At 47.7% G+C, this 7,838-nt stretch overlaps 1 protein-coding gene across 1 annotated transcript; it reads right to left on the bottom strand.

The window, feature by feature from the left end:
* Positions 1–543: 543 nt before the first annotated feature.
* PDE6H (phosphodiesterase 6H) lies at positions 544–6,834 on the bottom strand. Its single transcript, XM_030960385.1, has 4 exons — positions 6,777–6,834; positions 1,938–2,124; positions 1,646–1,686; positions 544–783 (listed from the first exon to the last, which is right to left on the bottom strand). Exons 2-4 carry the CDS (start codon positions 2,075–2,077, stop codon positions 707–709), a joined length of 258 nt encoding a protein of 85 aa, XP_030816245.1. The 5' UTR covers positions 2,078–2,124; positions 6,777–6,834; the 3' UTR covers positions 544–706.
* Between the last annotated feature and the right edge of the window lie 1,004 nt (positions 6,835–7,838).

Genomic DNA, 7,838 nt, shown 5'->3' with positions numbered 1-7,838 from the left:
TCTTTGGAACTGCAACCACAAAGGAATGAATAATAGGATTAATTCACTTAGCTATTGATCTCAGATGCACACATTTTCATTTAACATTATGAGAACAGCCAGACTCTCTCGTGGTTCATAGCCTGTGGGCAGTACAGCAGAGACAACATTTGCAAGCCCTTTTCCTCATTTGCTGATGAGGTAAATCTTAGCAGCACATTCCTTATGGTGAGCTGCTGGGGAAGGATCTCCTGTGGAAAGCAGCCTAATGTCTGGACTGGTGTGACTCCAATGCTGCTCTCTACAGATGTACTCTGAGCAAATAATTGGTGGCCCAAATAATGCAGGGACCTACCCATGGAAATTCTATATAGAAAGCTGAAGAAAGGGAGGGAAGGAAGAAAACAGAATAGGCTGATTTAATTAGGTCTGGACATACATGCACACAATATCTCTATGACAGTGAGAGAAGAAAGAATATAGTGCAGGGAGACATGAAGACATTTTTCAGTAGTTTCATCACATGGAACATGAGGTCTGCTCAGGGTCCCAAACAACTTCTTTGCCAAATGAATCTGCAAAGTTAAGTTTCTCATAACTAGCCCTTACAAAACCACCCTGCCCATAAGCAAGCGGATGCAAGGGCCAAAAGTAAGTGTCAAAGGTGGTAAAGACCATGCTGGGATCTGTGGAGTCACCAGGTGACACCAGCAGAGATGCTGACACCTTAGATGATCCCAAACTGGGCCAACTCGTGCAGTTCCAGATGGCTGAAAGCTTCCCATGGGCAAATCACGGTGATATCTGCAAAAGAGGAAAAATGACAAATGTGTTCTCATAGTCCAATGCACTCCTTGGGTTTCTTTTTTATTAATGGAAAGGCTGATTTACTCAGGAAACGTTAACAAGAATGAGATTCTGTTTGAAGGTTAAATGGGCAGACGAACATTTCTAATCTGGTACTACCTGTCAGACCAAACCAGATCAGTGTACTTTCTCCCTGTGAGCAAAAGCAAGCCAGCAGTTCCTAGTCTCTTCAGTGACTATGTAAACTGGTGTAAAAGTTAATTCCAGTTATGTGGCTTCTCCTGTTCTTATAAAATATCTGTAGCCAAACTGTGATCTCCTTGAAGATGTGTGCAGTTTTAGATCAGATGCTGAATAATTTGGCCTACAATATTCAGGATCTGTAACTCTCTCTTCATCAAAACTTCAAAGTTCTGACTGGCTACAGCTCATCCAATACGTGTTTCTCAATCCCAGATGGGTACATAAAATTCTTAAAATTAGGATTCTGATGACAACACAAATACTTGACCATCTGGGATTTAGTTTCTGTGATTTTTGGTATTAATAGCTTAGCATTTAGCATTTATTTGAGAATCTCATGCTGCTGAAATTCTTAGCAGAGTATTAGCAGAAAACAAACAAGCACTTCTGCAGCCCAGTGTAGGCAGTCTGAAGCTGGAGCATACATAAATGGTCTTTCCTTCATGTGGAGAATAAGCATGAGCGTGGCAGCTCGGGAAGGCAGAACTAGTCTTCTCAGGTGACCCTGAGAGCTGCACAGGCCAGGGAAACAGAGGCACCCCAGAATCCTCTCCCATGATCAAGTTTGTCTACGCTAGTGCTAAAGTAGGGCATGACAACATCCTGCAGAGCTTACCTGTGCCCAGCCCCTCCATGCCTGGGATGTCATCTCCAAACCTAGGAGAGAAAGGAGCAGGTAAGGAGTGAGTTTGAGGCAGCAGCAAGGAAAGGAGGGATGCCCTAAGCCCCCAGCCAAGGAAGAAGAATTGTGGGTAGGGAGCAGAAGAGAAGCAGCTCCAGGCTGGAGAGCTGAGGGGGCAGGGGAAGCCGTCTGGCTCCTTGCCCAAGGGAAGATGCACAGAAGCACAATGTAGTGGTGGGGAGCGACTCAACTAGCACGGCTTCTTTTCTCTCCACAGTTCCCTTACCCTCTTACTCCTTTTTTAGGGGGCTTGCTCTTGAACTGCCTTGTCTGTCTCTGCTTGAACTTGGGGGGCCCCTTGCGCGGTGTGGTGGGGCCGGTTGAAGCATCCCCGGTGTTGAGGTTGGCGGCTGGGGTCTCACTCATCGCTGGGCTGTGGGCAGCAGGCACGGGCCTCTCTCAGATCCCTCTGTCTGCAAGATAACAGCAAGGACTGGCACAACGCTCTGCTTATCCGTTCTAGGTATCAGTAGTCAGATGACAGAACTATGGAAAATATAATTGTGACAGGATCAGAGATAATGGTATTAAAGATAAAGAAAGATTGTAATGAGTACAAATTAAGCAGGGTAGTGTTGCCTTTCATCTGGTATGCTAGAATTAAGACGCCAAACAAAGAGCGCTTGAGCTAAGGCCAAAAAGACATTTACCCCATGGTGCAATGTCTTGCAGAGCCATGGAGACTAACACCTCCTTTTGTCTCAAACACAGTTGCACTCTTGGAGACAGGTTGCTGCAGAAGCTTGCCCCACAATTTCGGTAAAACAGGAAGTTCAATGCCAATGCTGGGGTTTTTTTCTAGCTAGCCTTGGAATAGCATTGCTGAGGTTTTTGCTTACTGCTTCAGGACCTGACTACTACAGGAGCCATGAAGACACATGTAGGGCTTAGAGAAATATCCTGTCCTTGGGAATCACCATGATATACTTCACCTGTTCTCATAATTGTGCCTAAGCATTACCTTTAGAACACTGATGGACATGGGACACTGGGCTGGAAGGGTCCTTTGTCTGGGTGGAGCTGCAATTAGGGCCCAGTGTTTGTCAATACCAAACTCATGGTAAATAGCACAAGATTGTTGCAAGATTGTACAGAAGGCTAAGGCAACACACTGGACACTATCTTTTAGGCAGAAGTTTATTTCACAAATTTCTCAGGATTTAGAGGAGTAAAGCCTGTAACTTTGCCCAGGATGTGCTCATTTTGGTATTTTTGAGCATTATATTACATGTGCTGACCCCTCTTCACCACACTGTACATAAGCCAAACTCCACAGGGGATAAAGAGTTATCAGGGAGCAATTTCTGTTTGGGAGACATGTCTCCTGTCTTAGCCAGCAGAACTGCTGCACTCTGAGCCTTTTGCTTCCTTCCCAGAGAGGACAGCTATAACTCTCACTGGTGCCCAAAGGGAAGAAACCAGCCCTTCATCAAAGTTTGTGCTAATTAGTATGCCATTAGTAATATAATGGTCTGAACAAGTGCATTTATGGACAAAAATAAATGCAACTTCTTTCCTTCCTTGAAGTCATGTTCTTCCCCATGACTGTTATATATCTCCTATCTCCAGGTGGTGTAATCGCTGATGGAATTAACTTCAGGATTTGGTTCTAAAGACTAATCTCATTAGGTCACCATAGTACTCTGGCTTAATCCCCAACATCACCTGCCGTGACACTCTGGACTTCTAATCTCAGAACTATAAATGTCATCAAAGATTTCTTTCCTTATTCTAAAGACAGTTCATTCCTTTATCCTGAAATAGCCAGAGCGTTGGAAAGCAAATCCTTATATACAAGGAGAAAGATCATCTGAGCAATCCTCCTGTGTCACTTCCACGTCCATGCAAGGTGAAGATATTTCTGTATCTGTGGCAGTCTGGAAATGCTTCATCCAGAGCATCTTTCCATCTGTGGTGGCAGTAGGATGGTTCCAAATGATAGCACCTAGAGGCAGGCTAGTTCTTCTGTTGCTTGTGGTCAGGCTTCTGTCTCAGCTGTAATATCCCAAGCAGGAGACTGGACAGGTTCCAGCAGCCCCAAATGGAGCAGCAGATGGTTGTGTCTGAAGCTGCAGCATGCACAGATGCTATTCCCCCGCGTGTAACACAACGCTTCCCAAGCACACTCTGTGCCCACAAACACAAGGATCAGCTCAAACCCTGGAAGTTACTTATTTGGCTGCCATCTCTGCAGTGCCTGAACAGTTGCCCAGTATTTACAGCTTTTTCCTTTTCCTCACAGCATGGTGGCAGGACAGGCAAACACTGTCACCTTCTTCTTTAACAGAATGAGGATGGAAGTGCAGTGATAGGTATGACCTGGACTGCACTGCTGGGAGGAGAGAGGAAATCTTTTGGCTCACAGATTTTTAGGGCCAAACTGAGAGATGAAGGCATTTGCCTCCAAAACAAAGACAGAATTTGGTCCCTCTCTGTTACTCAGGATAGGAGGAACTCAGATGGTACTGCCCTACAACAAAATGCTTTGCATCAGAAGGCTGCTCCACAGCATGTCTGCTAATGTGCCAAAGTCTATCACTATGTCTCTTTCTCAGGTGCAATTCTTATCAGTAGGTTTATCTGTCTCAGTGCTAGACCCCACTCCTGAACTAAGAGGGACATGCATCCACTTTTAAGCACCATGTTAGTCCAAGATACTTGGCACCCTTCTCAAGGGCTACTCCCAAAAGTACAACAGAAAAAACAAACTAGCTAAGAGATTTCCATCCCTTAGGCTGACATCCAAAACTTGAAAGATGCATTTGTGCTCCATCTCCAGCTGAATTCCTGCCCTGCTTCAATAACCTCTGCTGTGCACTGGCACGTTACCTTAACCACAAATATGTCTTTGAGGGTCAAAACATCTTGAGTCCTTGAGTCCACATTTTGTCCCTGACTTCACTCAATAGAGGAATAGCTGATGGGAAGATTCAGCCCTTGAAGTTTCTTTTTGCCCCAATCTGAAGTAGTTGCATCCATTCACTGGATATCCAATAACCCAGGATTTGGTAGGAAAAAGGATCTGCCCAAATCACACTTCATCCTTTCTCACCTGCATGAATTCAATAAAGAGCATTCAAAGAAACTTTTAGCTAGGGACATTTCCAACATTAGGGACAATCTAACTTCTTCCTTACTAATCTCTCCCTACTTCTATTCTCTCCATGCATCACTAAAAAATGACAGAGGATGGAAAGCAACCTTAATTCCACATAACAGCTTTCCTCTTGCCACTGAAATCAAGCTGCCTTCCCACCATGGAGCTGGTGGGACTTCCTTACCATCATTAGAGTCAAAGAATTCTCCATTCTTGCTGCAGTGGGCCCTGCCCCACAGCATAGAAACTGTCCCAGTTCGCACACCTTGGGAACAAACTGCCCCTACACACAGCCAGACAAGCACCCCAGGATCACAGACATGAAAGAAATGCCAAGAGCAGCTTCTTCCCATGGGAATTCCACAGCCTTTTGTCTTACCATACCTGGTTACTTGGATAGTCCTTGGTACCAGATCAAACAGGTGGCTTGACAAACGTTCTGAGTCTCCTCTAGAACTCTGCAAGTGCTGTGCTGCCTTCTCCCAGTGTTTCCTGGTCTGCCAGAGCTCCTTTGCTCCTGCCAGCACCAGCACACAGCTCCTGGGCAAGAGCTGGTGGCTGTGGATGCAAAGACTGTTGAGGCATAAGATCCTCTGCCATGCACTTCCTCTGCTCCCTCCTCTGACGAGGTGTTACCTAATTGCCCCTGACAGCATTTCTGCTCAGTCAAGGGCTTAATCCTCTAGGTAAGAGCTTTGCTTGCATCTGAATGCTAATTATACCTAATACACACTAATGGGCTTATCTCAGTTGCGTCAGAAATCCCACGTCGGGGTTGTTGGCCAGGTTAATCATCCTTCTTTTAGTTTTATTTAAATTTAAAGGGGCTTGAATACTACTGACAAATGCTGACTCTTTAATCTGCTCCATCCTTAATCTCTGACTCTCTGTGGAAAATGTCCCTGGCAGATAATGTAGACGCATCACTTGATCTTCTTTTCTCTTTTCAGACCGTTCTGGTGTAGGAACTTATCTTCCCCTGTCCAAAGCTTTCAAAAATACAGATTCCTCCATGTGCACTTGTCTTACACTGCCTCAGCGTGTGAGACACAGAACCTCCATGAGCCATGGCCCTCCATGCAGATACTCTTCTGTGAGTAGAGAGGAACATCCTTGCGCTCATGTTCTCTTTATGGGTTTCTTGCATGCTCAGATCTTGGCCTCGGGAGAGCCCACTAGCATCATCCTTTCAGGCTTTTGTCAGGGCTTATCAAATCCAGGGCCTCTGAGGAGTCTCACAGCTCCAGCCTCAATTGCTTGAGGTGGCTAATCATAGTGATGGGAAGAAGTCCATGCGGGTTCAGCTCCTTCTGCTCCTGTGTCTTACACAGGATTTCAAATCCTTCATTCTGGCAGCAGTTTTAAGACTAAGAACAGGTGAAAGAGGATGCACTCTAAGAGACAGAAACTCATTTCCAGTAGAACTATATTCCCAAACGGGGATCACTGGAAGACTATCCCAGTTGAGAGAAGAGATTCAGTGGCAGCAGAGGTACAGCACCATGTTATGAACTCCTCACTGATGTGCCCTGCAGGTGTGGCTGGGTGCTGGGCCAGCAAACACCAGCTGCCTGTCCCAGCTGCTCCCTGGCAGCCCCCCAGTGCTGCTCAGCAGGCTCAGCCAGCTGAGGACACAAGGGGGGTTCCAGGGAGCCCCAACAGAAGGGTGCCCAGCCCAGGGGTTCCTCAGCATGAGGAACTGAGCAGCCCCTGCTTGTACAGCCAGGTTTGAGACAAACCTCTGCAGCAGCACCTGCCCTAATGATAGAGGAAACAAAGCAACCAGGCAAGAATCACAGCTCCCTCTCCCAGCTACCGGACCTGCTCACATTCTCCAAGCACCAACATCCAAATTTTTCCCCCAAGGAGTTTTATCTGGACTTTTCTCTCCCCTGGGTTTTTCAGCCAGTTCCTTTTCCATCCCCCTGCCCCCCTTGCTATTGCTTTGAGCTCCCGGGGAACACTTACAGTGCCAAGGGCTCCTCTTGCAAATCATTCAACTCCCGTCCTCCAGCCTGGGTAGGAAGAGTCTCGAGGTGTCCCTTGTGCTCCAGATATACCCTGCCACCAGGTGACATCAGGCCATCCCTCGTGGGCGGTGTCTGCACTCCAGGGCTGAAAGGGGGGAGCACTGTGGGACCAGGGCTGGGCAGGCACAGCTCCAGCAAGCTCTGGAGGAGCAGCAGAGCCTCAGCACACTCCTGAGGGGCGACGTGCCCCTTTCTGCAAGAAGGCGGTGGCTTCTCTGGAGCTTCTGGGGGGACATCTCTGGAGAAGCAAAGAGAAATAAAGAAATAACCTGGCCTTTGAGAGGTGCTGCTTCTTGGAAACACACGTGTCTGCACATGCCAGAGAAGGGAGGATTCCCTATCCCTCTCCTGCGCTGGTGAATGCCTGGAGGGGTTTCCAGTGAACTTCTCAGAGGTGCTGCGGGGGTGAAGACACACCTTACAGAGCCATGCATGCAGCTAGCCCAGTGCCAGCAGGGCTGAGTCCACTCAGGAGTCCTAGGGAATGCTGCTGAGATGCTGCAGGGCTCTAGGGAAGCAGATGGGAAGGCAGGGGGGAGAATGGGAACCTTTGTGTTGCACGTGGGTGGCCAACCAGTCACTCCTGAGACCCAAGGTGTTGGGCTGAGGGAACAGCCAGGTCTCATCTGGGTACCAGCACCACTGTCACTGGGAGGGGGCCTCAGAGGCAGAGCTCAGCCCATACTCCAGCCCACCAAAACTCCATGTGTGGCAATGCACACTGTTTTATACCCAGTCCTTGGTTTCTCCCCTGTGTTCTAATAGCCTGCTGTAGCTGCCTGGAAGATCAGTGTCAGAGATATGGAAAGAGTTGGTGGAGGCTCAGGGTGAAAAGAGGAGGTCCAGGTGCTGGAAGATCATCCTCATCCTCAGCCACAGCAGTGCCTCAGCCATGGCCTGTAACTGTCTGGCTGGAGGTATAACCACAAGGTTAACAACCCTCAGGGGCTCTTGGGCCTGGTGAAGCACCTCACACTTACCCTTGCTGAGCATCCTCCTC

Source organism: Camarhynchus parvulus, chromosome 1A, assembly GCF_901933205.1.
Source record: "Camarhynchus parvulus chromosome 1A, STF_HiC, whole genome shotgun sequence".
NCBI classification, from domain to species: domain Eukaryota; kingdom Metazoa; phylum Chordata; class Aves; order Passeriformes; family Thraupidae; genus Camarhynchus; species Camarhynchus parvulus.
This window is presented reverse-complemented; position numbering and strand designations above follow the sequence as displayed.

Excerpts from the sequence above, each read along its gene's own strand:
- PDE6H (XM_030960385.1), bottom strand. The coding sequence starts at position 2,077 with ATGAGTGAGACCCCAGCCGCCAACCTCAACACCGGGGATGCTTCAACC. Across the intron at positions 1,687-1,937 it reads CCTAAAAAAGGAGTAAGAGG|GTTTGGAGATGACATCCCAG; the intron begins GTAAGGGAACTG and ends TTTCTCTCCTAG. Across the intron at positions 784-1,645 it reads CATGGAGGGGCTGGGCACAG|ATATCACCGTGATTTGCCCA; the intron begins GTAAGCTCTGCA and ends CCTCTTTTGCAG.